Source organism: Sarcophilus harrisii, chromosome 1, assembly GCF_902635505.1.
Source record: "Sarcophilus harrisii chromosome 1, mSarHar1.11, whole genome shotgun sequence".
Classification (NCBI taxonomy): domain Eukaryota; kingdom Metazoa; phylum Chordata; class Mammalia; order Dasyuromorphia; family Dasyuridae; genus Sarcophilus; species Sarcophilus harrisii.
In genome coordinates, this window is record NC_045426.1 from 648699215 (window position 1) to 648725824 (window position 26610).

Consider the following 26610-nt stretch of genomic DNA (forward strand, 5'->3'; position numbering starts at 1 on the left):
GTAGATTGAGGTGGGGGGAAGCGGACTCGAGAAAGGCCATCTTGCAGAAGGCAGGATTTTTTAGCTGAGACCAGGGAAGATGAGGAGCGAGAGAGTTCTGGGCATGGGGACAGCAGAAAATACCCCGAATCGAGAGGTGGGATGTCTAGTGGGGGGCAGGGGGACACAACAAGTTTCACTGTGGCTTGGAAGCCGAGAACAGGGAAGGAGGACGAGATACGGAGACGCTGGCCCCGAGGACCAGCCCCGGGGCCAGAAAAGATCAGGGTCCGAGGGATGTGCACCCAAGTGACAGGGGATCGGGGCGGCCCCGGCCAGGACCGGCTGGGACCGTCTTTCTCTTTCTTGGCTCAGGTGGGATTCAGGAGACCTACTCCTGTGGGGCGCTGAAAGATCAGGAAAGGCAACCCCGACTGCGGCGGGCAGCGCTGGGGAAGAGTTCTGGGCCCTGGGTGACCTGTTGAGCAGAGTGACTCTCACCCGCCCCTTCGCTCGGCCCTCCGCCCCAGCCCGACCCCCGGCATGACAGTGACGTACACAGCCCGCGTAGCAAATGCGCGCTTCGGGGGGTTCTCCAAGCTGCTGCTGCTTTGGCGGGGAAGCATTTACAAATTACTCTATCGAGAGGTGCTGGTCTTCCTCGGGGGGTATCTGGCCCTGAGCGCCATCTACCGGTGAGGACGGGTCTTGGGCCAAGAGGATGGGATTCGGGGCATCTGGAGGGTGGGGGAGTGGAGGGGGATGGAAAGTCTCCGAGAGATGAGGGTCTCCAGGGCAAAGAGACGGTCACGGGGGGAGGGTGGGAAGGGAAGGGGGTGCTCAGGGATAGATGTGCCTCTAACTTTCCCCGCTCCACCCACCCAGCTTTATCCTGACGGAAAACCAAAGGCCCTACTTCGAGAAATTAGTCATGTACTGCGACCAGTACGCCAACCTCATTCCTGTCTCTTTTGTGCTGGGTATGACATCGCTACCTCTAATCTCAACCCCAACCGCGCGACAAACCCAGCTTTCCTTACCCCTCAGCCCAAGTCCCCTTCAGTCCCTAGGGCTCCTATTCCCAGGCAACCCCTAGAGCTCCCCGCCGCCCCCCAACTTGTCCCATGCAGACCTAGAACCTTCAAGTTCTATAGTCCGGAGCCTTAACCTCAGCTTCTCCGCTTAGTCCTGCTCGTTTATGCTGAACCCCTCCCTAACCTAGACCTTTTACAACCCTCAGGCGCTACTAGGGACACCTGGAACTTCCCTTTAACCGCTTTCAGAACTCAGACCCAAGATTCATTCAATCAAGAAGAATTTATCCAGGGCATACCCCGTGCTAGGCACAGACACCGAAATGAAACAACTCCTGCCTTGAAGGAGCTATTGGAGGAAGGGAGGAATGTGAACATCAAAATAAATAGAAATGCTTCCTAGCTGTGTGACTCCGGGAAAGTCACTTAATCCCAACTGCCTCAGGAAGGAAGGAAGGAAGGAAGGAAGGAAGGAAGGAAGGAAGGAAGGAAAGAAAGAGAGAAAGAAAGAAAAAGAAAGAAAGAAAGAAAGAAAGAAAGAAAGAAAGAAAGAAAGAAAGAAAGAAAGAAAGAAAGAAAGAAAGATGCACACATGTACATATCAAAATAAATAGAAAAAGATATATAGAGACAAAAATAATGGAGAGGGAAGAACACTAGCATCTGGAGAGATCCAAAATGCACTTAAGCAGAGCTTTGAAAAGGGTTAGGGATTCTAAGGGACTGTAGGTGAAAAGTGAGGATATTTATTCTAGGCAAGGCAGACAACGTATGCCTGAGATGGAAATGGACTATCTAGTCCAAAAGAACAACAAATAGGACAGTTTAACTGGACTGCACAGTGCTTGAAGGAAAACAAGATGAAATATGCTTGAAAAAGTAACTTGGGAAGGCTTTTACATGCCAAATAGAGAAATTTGTATTTTATCTGAGAGACAAGAGGGAACCACTGGAGATCGTGTAGTGGTGCTGGTGGGGAATCTGTGGATTAGGAATATGCACTTGGCAAGAGGAAAGATTGGAGAGGATGGGAGGTATGACACAATTGGTAATTGGGCAATGATTGTAGTCAGGCAAGGGATGATGAGGTTTTCACTTATGACAAGGGTGATATAAAGTGATGGATGTGAAATGTATTGTGGAGGCAGAATAAGTTTTGACAACTGATTGGATATAAAGAATGAGGGATAGTGAGGAATCTAGGATGACTCTAAATTTGGAAAGTTGGTTGCCCAGAAAGCTGATGGTGTCCTCAAGAGAAATAGAAGGAAGAGTTTGGGAGTTTGAAAATTAGTTTTCTTGTGGAATTATGAAACTTTAGATATCTATGGAACACGTGGAACTGGATTTAATGAAGAGACAGCTAGATTTGTGTAGATGTAGGAGATATTGCACAGAGATGGTTGTTGATGAGCTCATCAAGACAGTGTAGAGAAAGCAAAGGGTCCAGAACAGAACTCTGGGGTAGTGTACACCCAGGCATTAAAAGACCATAGATCTCTATGTAGCAGAGGAGACTCAGGACTGGTCAGAAAAATAGCAAAAGAACCAAAAGAGAACAGTCTCATGAAAACTCAAGGTGGAAATTTTTTATTTATTTGAGGCAATTGGGATTAAGTGACTTGCACTGGTGCTCTATCCACTACACCACCTAGATGTCCCTTAATTTTTTTTTTTTTTAAAAGTGGAAACTCTTAACCTGAGGAATGATTTCAGGGGATCTATGAACATGGATGAGGGCAAAATTTTATATTTTTATTTTCATTAAACTCTAATTTAAATTTAGCATTTCCTCAATGAGCACAAAAGATTTATCTGAGAAGGGACCCACGAGTTTTACTAAACAGCCAAAGGGATACATAACACACAAAAAGATCCCTGGTGTGGAAAGTGTTGTCAATATTTTTAAATTATGGAAAAAGTTCAAGAAAGATAAGGATAGAGAAAAGGATATCCAATGTGACAATTAAAAGAGTTTATAATCTTGAGAAGTAAGTGGGAACAGACCAAAGCATAGACACCTTTGTTCTAGGAGCTTGGCTATCAGTCAAGAAACATTAATTAAGAGCTTCCAGTGTGCTGGGCACTATGCTAAGAGCTAGAGATACAAAAAGAAGCAGAGGACAATTCTTGCCTTCAAGGAACCCACAATCTAACAAGGGAGACAACTAGCAAACAAGTACGTATACAAATGGACAAACAAGCCATATATGAGATAGATAAATAATTGATAGGGAATGTTCTACAAGTAGGTTAGGGAAGACTTCCTGCAAAAGTTGAAATTTTGGTTGGGACTTCAAGCCTGGAGACAAGAGATTAGGGAGAGCATTCTAGGTATGAGGGGACAGTATAAGAAAATACCTGGGATTTTTTTTTTTTGTGGAACTACCAGGAGGCCAGTATCATTGGGTAGAAAAAAAATAAAGGAAAAAGATAGGAAAAGGCTGGCTTATGAAAAGCTTTGAATGACAAACCAAGCATTGGATTTGAGGTGTTATAAAGTCACTAGAATTTACTGAATAAAAGGGTGATTTGAGAAGGTCAATTTGATAGCCCACTAGCAACCTATTGCAATAATCTATGTGTGAGGGGATAAGGGCTTGCATCTCAGTCATGGCAGTGTCAGAAGAAAGAATGTGAGATAAAAGAGATAGGAATCAAGAATGATACTTAGGTTTCAAGTCTTGGGAACTGAAAGGATGTTGTTCTCAACAGTAATAGAGAAAGCAGTAGAATGTTGGCTTTGGGGAAAATATGATGAGCTCTATTTTGGACATATTGAGCGTAAAGTGTCTTCTGGATATCCAGTTTAAAATGTCGAAGGAACTTTGGAAATGGGAGATTGAAGATCAGCAGGGAGATTGGGATGGGAAAAGTAGATTTGAGAATCATGAACACAAAGCTGAAAAATCCATTCGAGCTGATGAGGTTGCCAGGTGTAATACAGAGGGAGAAAGAGGACCCAAGCAGAATTGAAGGCTTATGGTGAGAAAACATGATCCGACTGAGGATCCAGCAAAGGAGACTGAGAAAGAGAGAGAGTTAGGAGAGTCAGGAGAAAGGAATGTTCCTAAAACCTAGAGAGAAGAAGGAATGATGATTAGTGTCAAAGGCTGCAGAAGAATGAGGATTGCAAAAAAGTCACTGCATTTGGTAATTAAGAGGATCTTTGGTGACTGAGGAGAGCAATAAGGTTGGTTGTAAAATACTAATAGAGAGAGAGGAGAGAAAGTGGAGATTGTGAAAGGGAGGAGATTGGACTTTAACCTAAAAGAATGGTAGGATCAAGTGAAGGTTTGGGGATTTCGTTTTATTTTTTTAAGATAGGACAGAGCTGGACATGTTTATAGACAGCAGAACAGGCAATGGATAAAGATTGAAAATTAGGGAGAGGAGCCAATTGAAGAGACAAACTCCCAGTGATAGATGGGAGTGGATAGGATTAAGTACACAAGGAGAGGCTTTGTCCTTTGTAAGGAAAAGGTCCACCTCCTCCTTTGAGATGGAACAAAGGAGACCGGTAAACTGCATACAGGGATTTAAAGCATAGCTGTAGAGTTGTGGTCAGATAAGCACAGATTTTTTCCATGGAGTATGAGGCAAGGAGAGGCAGAAAGGGAGAGTAGTGATAGAGTGCGTGACTAAGGAGAGATTTGTAAGGGAAGAATAGACTGTATCAGAGAAGCATGATTACAAAATACCCTTGTAGTCTCGGACCTGGAGTAACCTTGGGTGGGGAGCTGGAAAGGAACAAGAGGAAAGGACAATTTTTAAGTGAGACCAGAGCAAGTGGAAGGTCCAGAAAAGCAGGGAGGAATGGTATGAATTATTGGAGTTTATTTTGAGAACACTCCTTGAAGAACAGCTAGGTGGCCCCGTTGAGAGAGCAGCAGCCCTCTGTTGAGCAAGCAAGTAGCCCTTGTTCAGGTCTATCCTCTGAGACTCGATACTTATTAACGGTGTAACATTGGACAAGATACTGTCTCACAAAAAACTGCTATTTTTTAAGATGAGTTTAAGCGCAGACCTTGAATCTTGGAAATACCCGACCTTCTCCCCTCAGCCCCTTCATATTTATATCTCCTGTCCCTGGTAGCTTTTGATTTCATAGCGTTATACTCCCAACCTTGACCCAGTTGACATTTAACTTCATTTTTCCTGCCTACTACACAGGATTTTATGTGACACTGGTGGTGAATCGATGGTGGAACCAATACTTGTGCATGCCCCTGCCCGATGCCCTCATGTGTGCGATATCGGGCTCGGTGCACGGTCGGGATGAGCGGGGCCGACTGTACCGGCGTACACTAATGCGGTATGCGGGCCTGTCCGCCGTGCTCATCCTTCGCTCCGTCAGCACTGCTGTTTTCAAACGCTTCCCCACCATCGACCACGTGGTGGAAGCTGGTGAGCTTTTTTTCTAGGACACTCCAGGGACCTGGGAGAAGGTGGAGCTTTGATCTTGGGGTGGCGTGGGGAGGGTTTCTCTCCATTCTGCAGAAGAGGAAGAGGGGTATGGGAAATCTAGCAGCTTGCCTTGGAGGTGACCTTCTGGTCTTTCAGGCTTTATGACCCGTGAGGAGAGGAAAAAATACGAGAGTCTGAATTCTTCCTACAACAAATATTGGATACCGTGTATCTGGTTTGCCAACCTTGCTGCCCAAGCCCGCAAAGAGGGTCGGATCCGAGACAGCAGTACTTTCAAGTTGCTTATGGAGGTAGGGACCGCAGGGATTGAGATCTGGGCCATACATTCCCCTACCCTGTCTCAGTCACAAAGACTCTTCCTTCTCCCTGTCTTCCCCCTCTCCCCATTATTAACTCTAGGTTCTTTCTTTTTTCTCTTTTTTTTCTTTCTCAGGAAAATGAATCTTGCTAATTCCAATCCGGGTGTTCTATTCACTATGCCACCTAATTCTCACTAATAATTAGCTATTAACAATTAGTTACTGGATATTAACAACAATAATTAACATTTACAAAATGTTTTACATATGTTGTCTTATTTCATTATTACAATACACCATTTAGCTGCCCCAACTCTAGTTTTTTCCTAAAGATGGCCCCTTAAGGCTCGGAGCGGAGGGAGGGGGTCTTAAGCTCCTTTGCTACTCTCTGACCGCATTGCCCTCTCTCACAGAAACTGGATGAGTTCCGGGGCAAGTGTGGGATGCTGTTTCACTATGACTGGATCAGCGTACCCCTCGTCTACACTCAGGTATCCACTATGACTCAGTTCCCTTCCCACCAGGTTCTTAGGGACTGAGAATATAAGAATAAAGTTGGAGGGGAGAAATGAGGGCAATGGGAACTCTTCCAAGGGTCAGCAGTGTTCCCTTGATGTGTCCCCCCATCCCCCTCAACAATTTGAGATGCCCGACTGTGATGACTCTGACTCTAGGTAGTAACAATTGCAGTATATAGCTTCTTCCTGGCTTGCCTTATTGGACGCCAGTTCCTGGACCCAACCAAAGGATACAAGAATCATAACATGGACCTGTGTGTTCCTGTTTTCACCCTGCTCCAATTCTTCTTCTATGTTGGCTGGCTCAAGGTAAACCTACAAAATAGCGAATACGGGGAAAGGTTTGGGAAGCACCAAGACCTCAGGAAGGTGGCTGGAGGCTGGACGAGAGGGAAGGCATCAGGACAAAACACAGGTATCCGAGGGTGTTGGATAGATCCCTCTGTGGAAGAATCCTCCTTTCCATTGTCCATTTTTCACTCCATAGGTGGCTGAGCAGCTCATAAACCCCTTTGGGGAGGATGATGATGACTTTGAGACCAACTTTTTGATTGACAGGAATTTTCAGGTGGGGCTCCATTCCTTCTCCAAAATTAATTCCCCAAGGGTCACCCATTCCTGCTATCTGAAAGCCTCTTCATCAGGGTTCTCCTTACGAGCCCTTCCCTGAGCCTGTAGCTGTATCCTATCATCCCCACACCAGGTGTCAATGCTGGCAGTAGATGAGATGTATGACGACCTGCCACTGTTAGAGAAGGACCTGTACTGGGATGCTGCAGATGCCCGGGCCCCTTACACAGCAGCCACTGCTTTCATGATGCACCAGCCTTCCTTCCAAGGCTCCACTTTTGACATCACGTGAGCTAGGGGGGAGGGGAGGTGGATGTTAGGAATCCAGAGCATCCAAGTTCTATTGCCTGTGAGACCTTGGACTATCCCTAGTCCTCTCTAGGACTTTTATTCCCCACGTGCGAAATGAGAACATTGGACTAGGTCACCTCTAAGTGCTTTCCATCTTTGAGAGTCTTCATAGGGAAATGGGTGGGGGACTATGCTTAAGAAAAGACCAGTGGGTTTGGGTGGTGGAAGATCTGGAGAAGGAGAAGTAGGCAGAGATGATAAAAGCTATTTTCAAAGATTTATTGATCACCTTTCACTCCCTACCCTGGTCTCTGTAGGCTGGCTAAAGAGGACATGCAGTTTCAGCGACTGGAGGGCATGGAGGGGCAGCTGGAAGGTCCCTCAGTCCCAGGAGACTTCTTGCACCGACTACTTGCGGGTGGCCCCGGCCCAGGCCTTGGCCCAGGCCCTTCCACGATCTTGGGTCGACGACTCTCCTTGCTTCGGAGGAAGAACAGCTGTGTATCTGAAGCTTCAACCATAGCCGGCTGCTCTTGCCCAGACTGTGGCCATGATGACTCAGCCACAGGTCCCCTCCTAGACCCGCCATCTGAGCCGGAGCCTGCCCCACCTGCTGCTCCTGCTTCTTCCTCTGCGGAACCCTTGCCCTCTGTGGTGGTGGTACCCACAAACCGAGGCTCAACCCCTAATCCTGCGCCACTGCCTCCCTGGCTGCCCAGTCCAATTGGAGAAGAGGAGGAGAGCTTGGCCTGAGCCTTGTTGCTCACGGACTGACTGGCGTGCTACACACTGGCTCGATGGCCAGCTGGCCACTGGAGAGATGGGACTGTTGGACCAAGATCTCTCTATGGTCATCCCACCCCCACCCCAACACATACATTATTGAAGTGCATCTTCTACAGTATCTTGCAAATATCTTGCGAAAAACCATGTCATTCATGGCCACATGGGTAACAGCTACCCTGCACCCCCTCTTACCCCATGCCCCAGGTTAACACCTGAAACCTCTCTCCCCTCCCCCCTTGGGACCCAGAGGAAGCACCTGGGCTATGCTATGCTACTGAATACCTGTGTGACCTACGGCAAGACGTTTCAGTGTCTGAGTGGTTCTTTACCTGTGGAGTACTTGACACCTTCAAGTCCTATCTATACCTTAACTCCACCCCTGGAGCTTCATCTCCCATCTAAGGGTCCCTGTCCCTGAACCCAGGAATGCCTCCCTTCATTGCAAACTGACTGACCCATGAAGAACCCAGTCTGGTAGATTTAGGACTGAATGCTTTATTTAATTATTCATCTCAGACTTAGAAGATTTATCCCCCTCCCAAATCACATTTTTAAAAAGAGAAGGTGGGGCCCAGCCTGGCAGTACTGGAAACACAGAAACCCAACTCCTCTCTGCCCTGAGAATCAGAGGTTAAAAATGGGGAGGGACCCTTAGGAAAACATCTTAAAAACCAAAACCTGGGTCAAAGAAAAGGGCTGAGGTCAGAGGTCAGGGCTGGAGTTCCCTTGCCCTGGAGTTGGGCATGTGCAATAAGGGTGACCCCTTGTAGTGTGTGCATGGAGAAGGGCACAGCACAGGTTTACATCTGTGCCGCCCAGAAGAACAGAGAAGAGAGAGACCGAAGGTCAGTGCTTGTCTCCAGATCGGATAGGGCCAGCATGGGCGCGGGCCAAGGGTCCCCGTCGTGTGTTGGTGGCCAGGCGCTGCTGGGCTAGGAAGGACTGGGCATAGCCCGGGCCTGGCTGTCGATCCTCCCCTGCAGCCCGTTGCTGCAGGGCCATCCCCTGGGAGGAAAGGGGGTACAGAAGGAAGGGAGGAAGTCAGAGGTCACCTGAGGAGAGAGGTTTTGGGGGAGGGGAGGAAGCAGCAGGGGGTGGCTGGAGTGGGCAGCACTCACCATGTTGTACCAGGCACTGATGATCAGCTTCTCCTCCTGCTCCCGCTGACTCCGGCTCTTCTCAAAGTCCGTCTGAGGGAGAAGTTTAGTGGGGAAATGTCAAGGCCTTGAGTCCTGCCCATTTCTAGCACAGCAGTCAAGGGGCATCCCACCTCCACCCCAGGAGAGATGCATAATGTCAGCCCAGTCCAGGAAGAGAACCACCTCAAGGTGTCGGATCTTTAGGTCCTTCTCCTGAAGCTGGGTTCTCAGGGCTTGAATCTCCAGGGGAGGAGGCCCTGGTGGCCGCTGCTTGGGTTCCAGTGTCTGGATGACCTTGGGAGGGGGAAGAGAAAAGGCACTGTGGCCCAGGCACCCAGACTAGGCAGGCGGATTGGGGGTAAGGCAGTGCAGCCCCCAGGGTTCGATGGGAGGCTTGGGCTTGGCTTTGGCTCTGCCAGGGCTCATGATCCCTCCCACCCCTGCCCCTGCCCTGGTTTCTTTCTTTATAAAGCCGGGGTGATGGGTGAAGGGTCAGTAATTGTGAATGGGATTGGGCCAGAGATGCTCACTGTGCGAGCCTTCTCCATGTACCGCCGGTAGCGCTCCTCCATGGCCCGCATGTCAGCGTCCTTCTTCTGTAGGCTCCTCTGGAGCTCCTCAATGCGCCTTGCTGCTGCAGGAACCCAAGAGCTCAGGGGCCTGTCCCTCCCCGACCCCCTCCTCCCCACCTCGGGCCAGGGCATCTTACTGCTGTTGTCGGCTGGTGGCTGCAGCTCATCAATGTACTCCCGTTTTCTCTGTAGTTCCGAGTGCGCCTCGTGCAGCTTCTCCCTAGCCATAGAGAGGCATTTTGAGCTCCATTTTACAATTGAGGAAACTGAGGCAAATAGAACTTAAATGTCCACAGCCACCCCACCTCGAAGTGTCCGACCCCAGAGAGGAAGGCAGACCTACCCTGTGGGCTCAGACTGAGCCTGCAGCCCGGGCCCGGGTCTCGGGCTCGGCATGCACGGGCCCCCTCCCAGCTCCCTCTCCCATCCCAGCAAACCCCAGACTGGCACTTACAGGTGTTCCTCCAACTTTCTCTTCAGCAGCGAGGACTGAGGACAGACACAAGGGGCAGGGGTGAGGCTGGGCCCCCTGTTTTGTTTTCTCTGTCCCCCCGCAGCCCTCTCCATCCCCCACCCCCTACTTACAATAGCCTAGAGAGCCAACAGGCAGCAGGGGGAGAGAAAGGAAGGTTAGAAGGCAGAGGAGGGGATGGCGGCCAGGGCAGGCCGGGTTGGGCAGACCCTCCCCACCTCCCCCGGGGAACGGCCGGGGCCCGGGCCACTCACATCCTCCGCTTTGCCCCCCTGTTCCTGTAACGCCTTCTGCAGTTCTTCCACTTGTGCCCGGAGCTCTGCCAGCTGTTGCTGATTCAGCCTGGGGGTGAGGAGACACAGGACTCAGGGTGTCCCAGCCCTGGCTAGGCCTCACCTCGCTGGGTCTTCAGTCTCGGCGCCCCCACCTGTGCTGGGTCTCCAGACTGTGCCGGGCCCGGTTGGCCTCCTCCAGCTGCCCCTGGAGCTCCTCGGTGCGGCTGCGGTCGGCCGCCTCCTGCTGGCACAGCCGTCTGTTTTCCCGTTGCAGGTGAAGGATCGTCTCCCTGCAGGGCCGGGCCCCAGGGGATGGTCAGACGGGCTCCAGTCTCTCAGCCCGTTCCCACCAAAGGAGGGAGAGATCTCTGGGGCCCGAGACAGTGAGGGAAGGCCGAAGCCAGAGCGGGGAAGGACTTGGATGAGCGGGGAGGACTGGAGGTGGAGGACTGAAACAGAAGGGAAGGTGAGGAGACCAAGACTTGAATGACTTAAGGAGCAAGGGCCCAGCCAGCCAGAAGCCAAAGGGGAGCCAGCACAAAGGCTGAAAGAGGGGAAGGAACCTGAGCTCAGCTGGGAGGATCTCTGCTGCCAGATTCTCCACGGGGGACGACATCTGCTGCAGCTGGACATCTGGGGGACAGGGACAAAGTCAGGTGGGTCCCCCAAGGGCCCCGTGGCCCATCAGGCCCACCACTCACCTGCCTGGCTGAGGCCCCGCTGCTGCACCTGGACACAGCACAGCTCCTCATGGGCCTCCCGGAGAGAGTCTCGCTCCTCAATCAGCCGCTGCAAGTGGGGGCAGAGGCAGGGAGAAAGACAAAGGGGCAGGGTCAGCTCTGGGCTTTGGTTCTCCCTCCTGAAAATACTGACGAGCACTATCAGGTCAGGCAAAGTTTTGGAAGAGCAAACAGACTCAGAAAAGGGACAAGGCACTCAAGGCCAACAGAGGCTGTGAGCAGCAGACCTACCTTCCACACCAGGTTTCCCAATTCCAAACCTAGGGTTCTTTCTACATAATTTTGTTTCTCAGGTTGGGAAATGGGCTGGGCCCCTGGAGGTCACCCACCTCTTTCTCTTTGACCACAGCCTCATATTTCTCTTCCAGGGTCCGGCACTCAAACAGCCATTTCTCAGCTTTCAGGGCCTCCTCCTGACGCTGACTCTGTAATTCTTGCACCTGAAGTTGGCGGGCAGGGGGTGGAACAGTGGGAACGAGGGGGAAAATCAGTGAGCTGGGCCAAGGCTCCAAACATCACCCGATTCCTCTGGAAGCACTTTCAGGCCCAGTCTGCCCAGCCTCCACCTGTCTCCGATGGCCCTCCAGCTGGGCTCTGAGGGTCCCGGCCCGCCGCAGCTCATCCTCTAGCTGCCTTGTCCGTTCCGCGTGGCCTGCGTTCCGCTCCTCCAGCAGTCGCACCTGCCGCCGAAGCTCCCCCAGCTCCCCGAGGCGACGCTGGCACCCACTCAGGGTAGCCTCCAGCCGGCTGGCTCGTTCTGATGACTGCCTAGGGGGCCATGGTTCAGCCTGGATCACCAGGGGCAGGGGCTCTTGAGGGTCAGGGACCGGGCCTGGTTGCAGGGTTCCCAATCAGGAGAGATCAGATTGAGTCCCGGGAGTTGGTACCACTTACCTGAGCTCATCCATCTCATCCTTTAAGGTCTGGGCCTCCTGGGCCAGGCTGGTAAGTGCCTGGTTCCGCTGTTGGAGCTCAGTCACTTCTCTCTGCAGCTCCACACAGCGCAGACGCTCATCCTCCTTCAAGCTCTCCAACCTGTGGGCACAGGGGTGGGCCCATGGTGGGGTGGGGCCAAAACTGGGTGCTCCAAACCTCTTTTCCGGCAACGCCAGTGCCTTTGCCCTGCTGAGTGTCTTTAGTCTATCCTGGCACAGTTGTGTGCATGTTCTCTCCCCATCAGACTGTGAGCTCCTCAGGAGCAGGGGCAATCTTTGGCCTTTCTTTGTATCCCCAGGCCTCTAATTGGCACGTCAGAGGCACTTCGTGTTTACTGCCATGGGCCTTTCTGAGACTCTTTTCATGACCTAGACAAGTTTTCCCTGATGTCCCTTAGGTCATGGGCAATCAGGACCCTGGTGGCCCCTGTTATGAGAGCCCAGGGGGATACCCCAGCCCTTCAATCCTGGTGCTCAGGCAAGCACACCTGAAATTTTCCTCTTGTAGCTGTTCTAGCTGTGACTGAAGAAGCAAAAGCCTCTTGGAGGTGAGTCCAGCAGCCTCTGGTCCCTCCAGCTGTGCCCCCCTGTCCCTCAGGGCTCGATTCTCCTGCACCAGGCTCTGTTTCTCTTCCACTAGAAGGGTCAGCTGGGATCAAAGGGAACAGAGCAGATAAGAGATGAACTGGAGGAGTCATAGGCCTGTCCATGTCCACCTTTTGTTCCTCCTCCCACTACTTGGCTCCTCAGGAGAGGGCTGATCTGGGCCAGAAGCCCTGAGAGAACCTAGTGCCCACCTGCTGCTCCAGGTCATGACAGCGCTGCCGAAGCTGATCCGCTTCCTCTGGCTCTTCACTCAAGAAATAGTATCTCCTGGACTATAATCAAAGCAAGTTTGGTCAGACTGGACAACCAAAAGCAGGAAAAGCAGAGTCTCCCTCCCCAATCCTATACCTGGCTGTCAAAATTCCCATAGGTCTCTGCTGTCATGGAATCTGCAGGATCTTTGCTCATGAGCTGGGATGGAGGGAACCAAAAGGAAACCGTTAAGCCTAGGAAATTATCCCTAAGATCTTTCAGGCAGCAAGTGGGGGTGGAGTGGAAGAGGCTTTCCTCCTCCCTTTAGCTAAGATCAAAAAGCCCCATTCCTTACCCCAACTCAAGCCTTACCTCCTGAATAGCTGTCATGACCACATGTTGCACAGATTCCTCCAAGGTCATGATCCTCTGGATGTGTTCTGTGGATCAGGGGTTCCACTGCTGAGACTACCCCTCCAATCCCACCAGCCCCTGGTAGTGGTGATCCAGGCTTCCCTCTTTCAGGACTACCCCCCAAACTCTGAACCCCAGGCTCCTCTTCCAGTCCCATACATCAGGCTCCCCCTCCTGAGGTCTTCCTCCCCGAAGTCCCGGCCACACCTTGTTTCTTCTCACAGCTGATAGCACAGCTCAGCACTAGCTGGAGCAGCTTCCCCAGCTCAGCTGGATCAGAGAATTCCCCGATCAGGTTCACATCTGGCAAGTGTTGGTCGGATACCTGGTGTCCCAGGATCTGGGAGGGGGTGAGTGCATCAGGAGCCTAGGGATTTCTACAAACACCCACTTCCACAGTCCCCTCCCCAAACTCTGACAATCAGAAATGCCTCCACAACCCACTCATGGTCACTCACATCCTGAGAATACTCCACAAGACCCTGCAACACCTTCTTCAAGTTGTTGACCTGGGGAGAAAAGTGGCACTTGAGTCCCTTGCTATTTGTCTGGCCCCCACCCTGACCAGTTGTTCCCCAAGTTAACATCTATCTAGCCCCTCTGGCCCTTCCCTACACATCACCATCCACTTATTCATCATATTTCCATCTCTTCCATGACATTCTTTGGACTTCCTTTATTATCCGTGTGGGCCTGGGCCATTTGTTCATTCCCCAGACACATGTCACAAATCCTCATTTGTCCACATTACACTGATCATCTGTCTATGTTGCATCATGGGATCATCTGTTTTGTCTTGTCATTTCACTACAACATTCCATACGTTCCTCACCCCTGCCTCCCGGATGGCCATCTGCCCATCCCACCACTATTTGGCTCCCTTCCTCATTCAATCAGCTACCTGCCACCATCCCCACCAGGACCTTCATGGATCTATTCCATGTCTCCCTAATTCCTTGTGAGATGTCCTCTGTATTCCAACGACTCCCACTTACATAGTGCTTTAAGAAGATTAGCAAAGTCCTCAACATGTGTGGTTTTATTTGACTTTCACAGTCACCCTGAGAGAAGGCACTTTTATCAGCCCTCTTTTTACAGAGGATACTAGAGCTGACAGTTTAATGACTTGCCTAACATCACCCAACTAATAAAGATATGAGGCAAGATTCAAATCTTCCTCGCTCCACAGCTAATTTCTATGAATTTTATCATCCAGCTGCTATCTTTCCAGCTATTTTTCCGCGGGCCAGTGCTATCACCATCTGTCCTGGGAACACCTGTACAGTCATAACACCACCTTCCCATCTTGAACTGCTCAAGTTAATCTTTCCTGGAATGCATCCCATAGCTTTCATCTGCTCTTCCTTTCCCCTGCACATCATCCATCTGACCCCTAATCACCTTCAGCCGCCAATTGTGGTCAGTATCATCTCTGATCCGAAGGAGCCAGGTCTCATTGAACCAGGAAGGATCTCTGGGGAGAAATCGCAGGTGACAAGCTGCATTAAGGGAAATCCCGGCGGTGCCGCCATAGGCTACGCAGGCCATCTAATGAGGCTGCAAGAGCTAGGGGAGTCTTGTGGCCCTGGGGTCTGGGGAAGGGGGCCAAGGAAGCTCGGCCATGGTCTGGGTTCTTTGAGGAAGGCTGGAGGTTTCCAGGTTCCCCTCAACTCACATCTGATGTAGCACATGGGCCACTGCCAGTCCACTGCTTAGGTCCTGGGGAGAAGAACAGGGCTGGGAAACCCCAAAAGTCTGCAGCTGGGGGAAAGGGAAAAAGCGGGTGAGGATTTCACGGCCCCTTCAGCTGCAACCTGTAGGCAGCGGAGAAAGGAACCAATCCGGAGCGCCCAACTCCCAGGTGTGGAATCCGCCGGTTTACTCTTCCTCTCCTCCCACTGAGAGGCGGAGCCTCCCACCTGTGGGACCCCACCTCCGCTACTCACCGTGAAGGGTGGAGTCTGGGGTGGCTCCTGCTCACGTGATAGAGCAGATTCACAGCCCTCATCACGTGCTCTCATCAAGCTGTCCCCCTGTCTTGCCCTGTCCAAACCCCTTATAGCATGTGACAGGGCAGTGCCAGCCCGACCCTTCACCGTATGCTACCACTCTTCCTGAAGCTCAGGTAGGGTGGAGCCTGGCCCCACCCAGGAAAAGTCCAGCCAGGGGGCCAGGGGAAGGGAGGGAGGGGTTTTTCCCCCCCCCCTCTTTAGGACTTTCCCTTTCCCCCCCCCCTGGGGGCCCAACAGCCCCTTTCCCTGGGCCCCCTTTTTTCCCCTTTTCTTTCAATGAGTCTGTACCGGGTTGGGTGGGGGCCCTTATTTTTCTTTGGGGGGGGCCCCCCAGGGGCCTTTCCCGGGGGGGGCCCCTTAGAAGGTGAGGGGAGGCCTTTTCCAAGGGAATTTTCGGGGAGGCCTTGGGAGGGGGGCTTTCCCTTTGGGGGGTGGGGGGGCCCCCCCAAGAGGGGCTTAGGGGGGAAAGAGAGGAGGGGCTTTGGGGCCTTGGGGAGGGAAAGGGGGGCTGAGGGAGGACCTTTGGGGAAGGAGGGTGAAAGGGGACTGGGGGGGGATGTGGGGCTCGGGGAACCGGGGGAATGGAGGGGCTGTTAGGGAGGACCGGGGAAGGAGGGGCCAAGAAACCGGGGAGGGGGAAAGACCCTCCAAAGGGGAGGAGGGTCCGAAGGGGCCAAAGGTTAAGGCTCTCCTGGAGGCCCAGGGGGGCTCCTTAGGGGGCAGGTGGCCGTGGGGAGGGGGTCGGGGAGGGGGAGGAGAGGTGAGAGGTTCCGGAAGGTAGGGGGGGGGTCTAAGGAGGTTGAAGGGGGAAAGGCAGGGGGAGGGTCCGGGGAGGCCCCGGGACGGGATCCAAAACCCGGGGGGCTGTGTGAGGGAGAATCCTTGAGGTGAGTTCCGGGGATTACATGAGGGAGGGTCTCTCTGGGCGGAGGGTCTGGGGAGTGTGTGCGGCGGAGAATTGGGGGGGGGTTGGGGGGAACTAAGAGGAGGAGGGTCTCACACCTGTTCCTCACCGCCCCGCCCCTTACCCAGGTGAGCAGGGACCCGCACAGCTCAGCCTTGTCCACGCTCATGGTTCCGGTTCCGGTTCCGGCTCTGGCTCCAGCTCCGGTCAAGCAGGTCAGGCCGCCGCTGCCGCCGTTGCCGCCGCTGCCACGGCCGCCGGGTCCGCCACCAGCGAGAGGCGCAGCCGCCCGGCGGGCCTAGAGCGCCGCTGCCCCGCCCCCCAGCCTGGCCTGGCCCCGCCCCCATGCCCCGCCCGCCGCCGGACTCGGGCACGAGTCCCGACCAAGCTCCGCCCCTCCTGGCCTCCCGTCTCCGCCATCTTGGAGCCGGGCACTGTAACCGCTTTGGGCTGCGCTACCCACCCTTCTAGCCTCTCAAAGATCCTTAAGAATGCACTGGGAAAGGACATCTTAGCCTCGCCTGCCTCACGGCAACCACGGTCTCGGTCCTGAGGGTGTAGGGAGGCCCAAAGGGATGCTTTTATCCGGCGACTCTTCCCGCCAGGCCGCAAAGGCGGTGGGGGTGGGGTGAGGAGTGCCTATCCGGGGCCACTTTGGGGTCCGCCAACTGAAAGCGGTCCCGCGTGTCTCTTGGGGCTCCCCAGGAGGCGCTTCGACCCCGGAGTCTGCGTGTCTACAGCGGCCCACAAGAGGGCGCTTATGACTCGGACTGCGTATCTGCAGTAGTCCACAAGAGGGCGCGCACATGTCGGTGACTGCACTTAGGACGGGCCTTTCTACCACCCCCCCCCCCCCCCCCCCCCCCCCCCCCCGTAACGCTCCTTCCCGCCCCGCCCCCCTCGGCCCCCCCAGGGCTAGGCTGAATTTGGAGCTGGGGCCGGAGGCACTTCCTGTGTAGGGCACTATCCGGGCACCGCGGAGGGGGTGGGGAGTGGGGGTGGGTGGATGGAAGGAGAGACTGGCTGGGATCCAAAGGAATCCCCCACGGGAGCCCGACTTGCCTGTCGGAATTCTCGGGGGCGCTGTCGCCGACGGGCGGGCCGGGGAGACGGGGCAACGTGATCCCCGAGGCCCCCGCCGACCCTGAGAACAGACGGAGAAGGGAGGCGGAGGCGGGCCAAAGAGCCCCAGTAAAGCCCGTGACCAAGCTTAACCCTGAGACTAGATGGCGAGTCAGACGTCCGTAAACTCCCTCCCTCCTGTCCCTTCGTATCCCAACACACCGGTCCTCTCCCCCGCTGACCTCAGAGCCCAGACCAGACGGCAGCCTCACACCGCTCTGTGATGGCCTATAATGCCTCGGGGGCCCCTAGGCAGACTGACCCAAAGCTCCGCTTGTTTCCCAGCTTTTCGCGGCCTAGAGAAAGGGATGAGGGGAATGGGGATGGGAAGGAAAGTCCCAGATCCCGCGTTTGGGGGAAGGGAGGGTCCTGGGCTCCAGATGCAGGCTGGGGGGGGGGGGGGGGGGGCAACCAAGACTGGGCCTAACTCCATCTAAATCTCCCTGGGGCCTGAGGAGTTTCCCGGAAAGTGCAGGGGCCAAGGGAGGGAACTGGAGCTGCTGGGAAACCGGCTTGACTCACTATTCTTCCCCACCCCCCCTTTCCAATCTCAGCCCACAACCCTGCCTGCCACAGCTGGATCCAGACCTCCTCCCCTCCTCCACACGCAGCAGTCTCCAGACTGTCCCTCCCCCTCATGCCCACCCCAGACGTCTATACAGAAAACCACTGGGCATGGTGACCTCTTCACACCCCCCATTCCCCCATGTACTTGGAGGTGATCCCTCACCACAAAGTAACTGCAGCTAGACTAAACCCAGCCTGTTTCTCCCCCCCCCTCCCTTTGAGTGTTTCCCTCCTGTGTGAATCCAAATGCGCCTGCAGGTCCTCGTCTTCGGGGGTCTCTCATCGGCGACCAGGCTCCTTATCCCATAAGGGATCTCCCGTGCGGGATAGGAGCCTATGACACTCCAGAGTCTAAATTAGTGGTTCTCAACCCTTTCCGTCATGAAGCCCTTTAACACTTTTGGATGTTGGAACCCCTTCTATTCCAGATGCATAAAATAAACAAGACTGGGACACAAAAAAACTTACATTGAAATACAGTAATCACATGGGGGCGGCGGAGTGGGGACAATCCTACAGCCCTTCCTAAATCAAAGACTTCGAAGGGGATGCGGCAGAGTGGGGACAATCATGCTCGCACTGCTATCTTCCCCTGAGATTTGTAAGAAGTGAGCGTTATAAGTCTGTAAACTAGAGAAATCAGTGGTGGCATCATGAACAAATCCAGAGGGGACGAGGCACCGAAGGACATTATGGTCAGGGAACTAGGAGCCCAGGGAACAGTAGGGGCCCGGGGTTCTTCTCTTCCCCCTCCAAGGGAGTGGGGTAAGAAGTATCTGGTCTGGGCGGGTCTCATGCCTGCTGGTGCCTCCATTCCCCCCACCTTTTTCAGTCTCCGTTTGGGGGGGTAGCGGAAGCTGACCCAGAGAGAGCTTTGGCTAGCGAAGAGAGGGGGAGGGAGCCGAGTGCCAAAGGAAGACCATGGTGGGGCTGACGGCCCGAGGAGTGCTGTGTGCTTGGTGTGGACGGCCAGGGGTCGGGGTGTTTAAGAAGGGTGCAGAGGAACTTATGTCTAAGACCAAGGCTGCGAAGGGATATATATTGGAGAGCCGCGGCGGAGGGAAGGGTCTCAGTGCGTGACGGGGAAGCTCTGCCTGCGTGACGGCAAAGGGGCGGGGCCGACTTGCGTGACGGAAACGGGAGGGGGCCGCGTGCGTGATGAGGGTAGGGAAGGGATCTGTGTGCGTGCGTGCGTGACGAAGAATGCGTTCTCTAGGGAAGTGGGAATCGGGCGGATAGGGATGGGGAGGGACCGAGCGCATCCGTGCTTGTGCGCGTCGGGAGAAACGTGTGCATCGCTCCCTGGGGCGCTGCGGGAGTGGCCGGGGCAGGAAGGTCTGGGAAAGCGAGGCTTGCGGTTGCCCCTCCCTGGTCCCCTCGCTGTGCGCGAACCCCATCCCACACCTGCCCCCGCCAACCCTTCTCCCCTTCCTTTCTCCTCCCCCCGGCCCTCGGAGGGGCTTTTCCGACTGTTGTGAAACCGGGAAAGCAGGGTGGCTGTTAACCCCTTCCTGCCGGGCTGAAACCAGGCCGGGGCTTCCCCGGGTTCGACAACCGGGCCACCAGCGATACCCCATCTCCATGGTTACCGCGACTTCTGGCCTTTTTTCCCCGAACACCCCTCTCACAGAGCTGCTTATGCTGGTGCGGCTTTGGACAGGGGGCGTAAGTGGGGAGAACCTTCTTTTCCTGGCCCGCCTGGAGTGAGAGGGTTCAATGCCCTTCCCTCTCTGGCTGTGACTCAGGCCCCAGGGTCCCCAGTGTATTGGGGGGCTCCACCCTATGAATCATCTCTTCCCGCGACTTTCTCGATAGTAAGGGGGGGGGGAACATCTGTGAGGGTCTCAGTCCCCTCTACATCTCCTACAGCCCAGGCCGGAGAGACCAGGAGCAGGGCTGAAACACCGAAGTGCAGGACAATGGGAAACTTTCCAGTTCAGCCACTTCATCCTGTAGGTGGTGGGGGTGGCGTGGCGTGGGGAACAGCTGGAGCCTAGACAGAAGAGGGGACTTTTGATTCCCAGTCTAGGAGTATTGATGGAAGCTAAGATGTTTAAATCACATCTTTCCAGAAATGGGGACCCAGGTGGCTGTTTTGACCTCACCCCACAGAATCTAGGAAGGGCCAATATAGGTTTGTGTGTGGGGGTGACTCACTCAGGCCTGGGGAGGCCTTGGCCTCTCACCCTGTGGCCCCAATTCAAGGGCTCAACACCAGCACAAATAAACATGCTTTTGCTGTGCCCACATGCATGTCTCTGGATCCGCGAGTCAACACAGAGGTCCAAGGGCCACCCAGTATGGCCAGTCTGCTGAAGCCTGCATGATCCATCATCTGTTAAACATGCCAAAGTCATGTATGCAAAAACTTTATGGGAACATGGGCTTATGGGAAGGAGTTAAGTCATGTCCCCATCAGACAGGAAGTTTTTTTTGCAGAGAAAGCTGGTAGAGAAACAGTTAAAAAAAAAAAAACACCAACTGTTGTTCTATTCATTCCAGTCCTAACTTCAAAGCTAAAGTTATCAGCTGCCCCCCCACACCTAGGCTCTGACTCAAAACATCTTCCCCCCCCCCCTTTCTCCCCCCAGACCAGGCCCCAGACCCCAAGAGGACACAAGCATCAAACTCCTAGCTTAGCCTCTTCTCCTGTGCCTCTGTCCCTCTCCTTAAGCCACCAGTCTCAGTTTGGGGGCTATTCCATGTCCAGTGGATCTCTAGTCTGACCCAGACACTCTAGATAGATCAGGAATAGTTGTTGGAAATTCTTGCCTTTGATTTCCCACCCACCCCCAATCTTCAGATGTAGCCTTGAGGCCCATGATCCCCCTCCAGGAATACAAAACATGGCTCCCAGTCTCCAAATTTGGTTCTAAAGGCTCCCTCCAAGGGATCTAAATCCTTACTAGTCTGGTTTTGAGACTCTCTTAAGATCCACTTAAGAGGGTCCAAGAGAAAACTGCCCCTACTCCTGGCCATTTCCTGTCCTGAGGCCCCTCATTCCCCCTCTCAGGTCAGATCCCAAGTCCTGAGGGGTGGGTCTCATCAAGGCTGGGCTCCGAAGGCCTAAGATCCATTCCTCTTTACCCCAGGCCACAAGGTCTAGTCCTAACGCCCCCGGGTCTGGCCCTCAGGCCTCGGTTCTCCACACCCTATCACCACACCCCTCCCCCCCATCCCCACCTCCTGCCATGCACCCAGGAAGTGAGAGGCGGTGGGAGGAATGAGGAGGAACCCGTCTGGCCCGTTGGGGGCCTCCTCCCTGCCACCCTCATTCCCCAGCCCTGACACAGCCCCGCCCCCAGGAGCTGAGGGTGCAGAATGCCTGGGTCCCTGTGGAGAGGTTTGCAGGCCAGCCAGCCAGAGCTATGGGGGAGGGGTAGAAGGAGGAGGAACTGAAGGATGAAGCCCAAGTCTGGTCTAGTGTCTCGGGAACATCCTGTGGACTGGAGATTCCCGGCTCTCCCCTCATCCCAACTCCCCCCCCTCGGGGAGACATCAGCTTGGGCCATCAGACAGTGAAAACAGGGTCACCTGACACACAGCTGTAGAAACACACACACACACACACACACACACACACACACACGCCAGATATACAAAACTCGGTATATAACTTTGGGAGAACAGAACTCCACTAAACACATATACAACTCAGGGAGAACAGAGAAAGATTACAGAGGTTGCAGACCCCAACTAATACATACACCAGAGAACACACTCTAATATATAACCTAGTCACAATCGCTAAACCAGTCCTGGCTTTCCTGCTTCTGCAGCACCCCTCTCCCCATCCCAGCAGCAACTCTGGTGTTTCCTATCTCAGATCAATTGAGTCTGCTCCCTCCTCTCCCTCTTGTTCTGGCAGGGGGAATGGGTGGTGAGGACCTTGGGTGATGATGGGACAGAATTTGTTAGTAGCTTTCTCAGTTCATCTGCCCCCCCCCCCCCCCACCACCTGTCTGTCCTTGTTCCCCTGAAGGACTCTCATTCTCCACTCATTTCATGGGTTTCACATCTAAGATCTTGCTAGCACATTCTCTACTACAACTTAAGAACTTAGTATCCCTGTACTCCACTGAGGGGTGGATGAGTATCGCTTTGATGGGAATCATCCCTCTTTCCCTTTGGGGCATTGGACCCTTCCCTCACATCTCCCATAGTGAGGAGTCTGAGAGAAGAGGTTGGGCCCAATACTTCTTCCAGAAAGGGTTGGGAGCCCTGGAATTGGGGGATGGGGTAAGAGATTGGCTTGCCCCACCCAAGTAAAGACTCAGGGCTTTGCTTCCTGCACTGAACCTCAGGCACCAACAGTAGGTTTGGTTAGAGGCTGACTTTAACTACTTAAGGGAACTTGGGGATTGGGGGTGAATGAATTCCCTCAAATTCTTTCCTCAATCTCAACTGCTTCCTCTTTTCTTCCTCATGGGTTTAATCTGATTTAAAGTTGGAGGGGACCTTAGAAGTCATCGATTTAAACTCCTTCATTTTGTTGAATCCTAGGAAACAAGCCCAGAAAAAGGAAAGGCTGACCAAGGTAACTCACCCAGGGAGTAGTAACCGTAGAGACAAGATTTAGACCCAGGTCTTCCAATTTAAGATCCAAGGGTGTTTTCACATCACACTGCCTGTCAATCTTTCCTTCCTTTTTAATCTGCACCACCCCACTCCATCCCTTTTTGAGCCCATAGAGCAGGACTGGGAGGGGTGGAGAAGCCAGGGTTTAGGCTGCAGATAAATTTTCTCCAACTCTTCCTTGAACTCAGCCAAAATTACTTTGTCCTTATAATCATAGGATTTAGTGCTGGAAGGACTAAAAATGCTAATTCAACTCCCTAAATTTACAGATGAGGGAACTTGGTGGCGCAGTAGCTTGCCCATAGCCACATACACAGTGCATGTCAGAAAAGGATTTGAACCCAGAACCTTTGCCTCCAAATCTAGCCAGCTACTTTAATTCCACTGCTGGGCTTCCAGAGTAGGCAGGGAAGGAGGGGCCAAACCCTCCCCAGCTCCCCATTGAATTTGACCTCTTCCTCTTTCTCTACTTCCTCTCCTGCCCTGCCCCCTCCCCAGCACTTACTTCCTGGAGCTAGGAAGCCTGACCTCTGGGTTCTAGCGCCAGTTGTTTTGTTTGCTGTTTGAATGGGGGGGGGGGGGGGAGGGTAGGGAACGATGACTCTTCCCTTCTTCAGGCCTCAGTTTCCTAAGGGGAACAATTGGCTGTTGATTAGAGAGATTTTTGGAAGGATAAGATGGGGGAAAGGTTTACCATGCTATTTATAAGAAGGAGAAGTCAGGTTGCAGGGCATGCTGTCCAAAAGCCCCAAAGAATCCTGTCCTGGGGGGAAGTCACCCCAGCCTCAAGGGCTTCCTCTTTCCAAGAGGGTCAGAGTCCAACCAGATGCTTGTAGATTGTGCCCACCTCCCTGGGGCTTGGGCAGTGCTAATAGTGCCAGGCACAGGGAGGGTGGGGGGAAGCAGGGGGTGTCTTCTGTCCACGCCTACCTGGTTGCTGGAGCCTTTGGCGCCAGCAGGGCGGCTGGGGGGCGGGGTGGTGCCCAAGAAACACAGGCCACAAGGGTGAGGCTGGCATGGAGGCTGTCCTGAGCCTGGAACCTGCCTGACTAGCCTTCTCAAGGAACTGGGAGGTGGGGGTGGGGACAGAGAAACAGGAATGATCTCCCATTCTTCCAATCTTCGATATATAAGCTTTTATCCCATCCCCACTACAATATACATACCCCATCCCCATCTCAGTTTCATTTCTATTCAATATAATGGACTACAGTACTAGTTAGCCACTCCAACCCATCATTTCATTTCATCCTTCCCCCCCCCCTTCCCTTTACCCTGATCTACCTATTAGTTTGTCTACTTGCCATATTTTTAAATCTTTGATACTTGTCTTTATAATAAGATATAATATAATCTCTAGACATAAAAAGATCTGTGGATCTTCATCCCTCCAATTTTTCTGTATGTTTCTGTATATTTCTTTGATGGTGTTGCATAGAATTTCTGAGAGCAGAGTGTCTCTCAGTTCCTTTCCTGTCTGTTTGCATCTGTACTACTATGACTATTCACTAACTCCCTCTATCTCTGTTTTTATCCCCAAAACAGGAATCTTAATTGTAAGGGACCTTAGAAGTGAAGTAGGCATTCTCCATCTTGGTATTTTTTGTCCCCCTCTTTTCCCTCCTTTCCTCCCTCCTCTCCTTTTTCTCTGCCTTTGAGTCTGTTTTTTTCTTTTCCCACCTTTCTTCCTATCTTTGTTGTCTACTTTTGTCTTTAGATCTTAGTCTGTTTCAGTCCTTTCCCTGTTTCCCATCCTTTCAACCTGATATCTATCTCTTTAGCTGACCAAAGCCTGATGTGGGAGCTGAGTCACCAAAACCTCTGGGTCCCTGCCCACCCCCAGCCATGGCTTGGAGGGGGGTGGTGGTTGAACTCCTGGGAGCAGGGGGTGGATAGTTTGTAAAGAGGACCTGGGTTAGCCAGTGAATGATTGTCTGTACCCCTCCCCCAGCACTTATTTTACCCATCCTCTCTGTTGCTTTCCTCCACCCCCACCCTCTCCTTTCTCTCTATCATGGGAAAGCCCCTGCAGAGGCCCTGGCCTCCCCCAGCCCAATGGTCTTGCCAGGTGTCAGTCAGGGAGTCATTAGCATGGGCGGGAGACAGGGAGACTGGCAAAGTGCCGGCCAGACAGAGCCCAGCTTCCCTCCCCCCCCCCACTACCCTTAGATTCACCCCATCCCTCCTGGCTAGCCAGGCACAGCCTGGGATATATCCCAAAAGATAGAGACCGGGATGAGGGAGGGAATGGAGAAAGAGACCAAGTTGGGAAGAGTTGGGGAGGAGAGGCAAAGGAGGGGAAAACGTGAGGTTCTGAGCTGAGGTCCAGGTTGGGGAAAAGTAGTACACACAGAGGTAACTGGGAATAGACATACCTAAACTAGACAAAGAAGCTGGAAGTTCAGAGTTGAGGACAGGGTCTTTGTCATCTTTTCTAATCTTCCTCGTTATATTCTCCTGCTTCCTTCCCCCACCATATGTATTCATTTCATTTTTTTTATCCTGTCTTTAACTCTGTATATATATATCTGGTTCATTTAGTCTCAGTTTCTCTTTCCCCTCTTTCATTTTCTTACTCCACACATAAGCAATCCTCTTCCTTTAGTTCCTCTGTTTGCCTGCATCTCCACCTCTCACTGTTTCTCTTTCCATCTGTCTTTGTTTCTGTGCCCCTTAAGCTCTATCTTTCTCCATCCCTGTCCCTTTATGCATCTCTCTCTCTCTCTCTCTCTCTCTCTCTCTCTCCCTCTCCCTCTCCCTCTCCCTCTCCCTCTCCCTCTCCCTCTCTCTTTCTCTTTTCTCTCTGTCTCTCTTTAGCTTCCTATGTCTGCCCTCACTTTCTGAACTTTTCTGTATGTGATCCGAAATATATTACCTAATTCTACTCTTTACAAATAAGGAAACAAAGACCCACAAAAGGAGTCATTTGCCCAATGTAGGAGCCGTGTCTTTGTCTCTGTTTAAAGTATCAGTATTGTAAAGATGTCATCTTGTTCAGGTCCTGTATTTTATTAATGGGGAAATCAGGACCCTAAGACGGGAGAGAGTCAGTCTTAGACAAATAAGTGGCAGAAATGGGTCCAAAACTCGACCTGAATCTGAGACAAGGTTTCTTTCCTTGCACAAGTCCTCTCTGGGTAAAAGTGGGGGCTGGACAGCTCCCTCCAAGTCATCTCAGCCTTTGCCCCCGACTGCAGCCCTGGGCCTCTCTGGAAGGGAAGTGAGACTTCCTTTTTGTTCCAGACGCACACCCTGGCATCTGGGAAGTTCCACCGCTAGTCTGACACGATGCCTCACCATCCCAGTCCTACCCAATAATTCCAGCTGTCCTAAGAAATGGGAACTGTCACTCAATCCCTCCTCACTTAAAGCCCAAGGCTCCTCCGCTACACCAGCGCCCCGGACCTTGTCCTCCTAGCTGCTTTGTTCCCTTCCCACTCACCCCAACCTCCGCCCCAGGATGGGGTGAAGTCTGGCCCAAGCCTGGCTGTGCTCCCCGGAATCCTGCCTCAGGGCAAGGGGACAGGACCTGGCTGGGTAGGGCGGGGTGGGGCAGGACAAAGCTGAAGGCCCAGGGGCGGATAAGGGGGGGGCTGTCCGGGGGCGGTGGCCGGGGCTGGTTGGAACTAGCCAGAGAGGGGCCCGGCTTGGCCCCTCCTTAGGACCTGGCAGGAACCGGGGCTTCGGGCTCCGAGCCCCGCCCCTTCCTGTGACCTTATTTGGATTTAGGGTAGAGACTAGGAAGGCGGGACCAGATAGATTGAATGGGGGGAGGGAGACAGGACCCGGGAGAACCAGCGGGGTAGAGTCCGGAGTCTGCGAGCCCAAGCTGGTGCTGGGGACTGGAGTTTGAATCTGGCGGGACTAAGACTTAAGATACTAGGGCGAAGGGGGGGAGGGGAGGGGATGAAATCTGATCTAGCAAGGACCAGAGAAGGCTGGAGGGAAGCGACTCAAAGGAAAGATCTATGGGCCACTATGGGACAGAGAGTCCAAGGCAGGGGTGGGGAGTGAGTGCTCAAGCTCCTGAAACTGGGGATTTTGGGGACAAAGATTTAGAGACCGAAGAATTCTACGGTGAAAGGATCTCAGGGACTAGAGAGGAGATCTAGAGAAACAGGAAAAATAAGACACCTGATGGGGCCGAGGTTTAATGGCCTGCAAGAAGGTCAGACTT

General features: G+C 53.1%; 2 protein-coding genes across 5 annotated transcripts; one reads left to right on the forward strand and one right to left on the reverse strand.

Moving 5' to 3' along the window:
* Window positions 1–368: 368 nt before the first annotated feature.
* On the forward strand, window positions 369–8269 carry BEST2 (bestrophin 2). The gene is made up of 9 exons (XM_003760705.2): window positions 369–674; window positions 865–959; window positions 5187–5420; window positions 5577–5731; window positions 6154–6231; window positions 6415–6567; window positions 6746–6826; window positions 6962–7116; window positions 7437–8269. Exons 1-9 carry the CDS (start codon window positions 523–525, stop codon window positions 7870–7872), a joined length of 1539 nt encoding a protein of 512 aa, XP_003760753.1. The 5' UTR covers window positions 369–522; the 3' UTR covers window positions 7873–8269.
* Window positions 8270–8363: 94 nt separating this feature from the next.
* On the reverse strand, window positions 8364–16440 carry HOOK2 (hook microtubule tethering protein 2). 4 transcript variants are annotated; one of them, XM_031947618.1, is made up of 23 exons: window positions 16291–16440; window positions 14926–15011; window positions 14652–14724; window positions 13709–13759; window positions 13458–13590; window positions 13209–13276; window positions 12993–13055; window positions 12836–12916; window positions 12527–12687; window positions 11998–12138; window positions 11670–11871; window positions 11433–11543; window positions 11065–11152; window positions 10927–10996; window positions 10516–10653; window positions 10343–10430; window positions 10202–10207; window positions 10071–10105; window positions 9754–9836; window positions 9575–9678; window positions 9228–9338; window positions 9024–9095; window positions 8364–8910 (listed from the first exon to the last, which is right to left on the reverse strand). In XM_031947618.1, the coding sequence occupies exons 1-23, from the start codon at window positions 16333–16335 to the stop codon at window positions 8752–8754; spliced, it is 2169 nt and encodes a 722-aa protein (XP_031803478.1). In that variant the 5' UTR covers window positions 16336–16440; the 3' UTR covers window positions 8364–8751. The 4 variants fall into 4 exon arrangements, with proteins under 4 accessions (XP_031803478.1, XP_031803479.1, XP_031803480.1 ...); XM_031947619.1 differs by having other exon boundaries at window positions 9575–9675; window positions 16291–16438; XM_031947620.1 differs by lacking the exon at window positions 10202–10207 and having other exon boundaries at window positions 16291–16439.
* Window positions 16441–26610: the final 10170 nt, after the last annotated feature.

Coding starts and splice junctions, on each gene's coding strand:
- HOOK2 (XM_031947618.1), bottom strand. CDS start 16,335: ATGAGCGTGGACAAGGCTGAGCTGTGCGGGTCCCTGCTCACCTGG. Junction 12,917..12,992: donor ATGGGAATTTTGACAGCCAG/GTATAGGATTGG, acceptor CTTTGATTATAG/TCCAGGAGATACTATTTCTT. Junction 11,872..11,997: donor GATGAGATGGATGAGCTCAG/GTAAGTGGTACC, acceptor ATGGCCCCCTAG/GCAGTCATCAGAACGAGCCA.
- BEST2 (XM_003760705.2), top strand. CDS start 523: ATGACAGTGACGTACACAGCCCGCGTAGCAAATGCGCGCTTCGGGGGG. Junction 5,421..5,576: donor CGACCACGTGGTGGAAGCTG/GTGAGCTTTTTT, acceptor CTGGTCTTTCAG/GCTTTATGACCCGTGAGGAG. Junction 7,117..7,436: donor GGCTCCACTTTTGACATCAC/GTGAGCTAGGGG, acceptor TGGTCTCTGTAG/GCTGGCTAAAGAGGACATGC.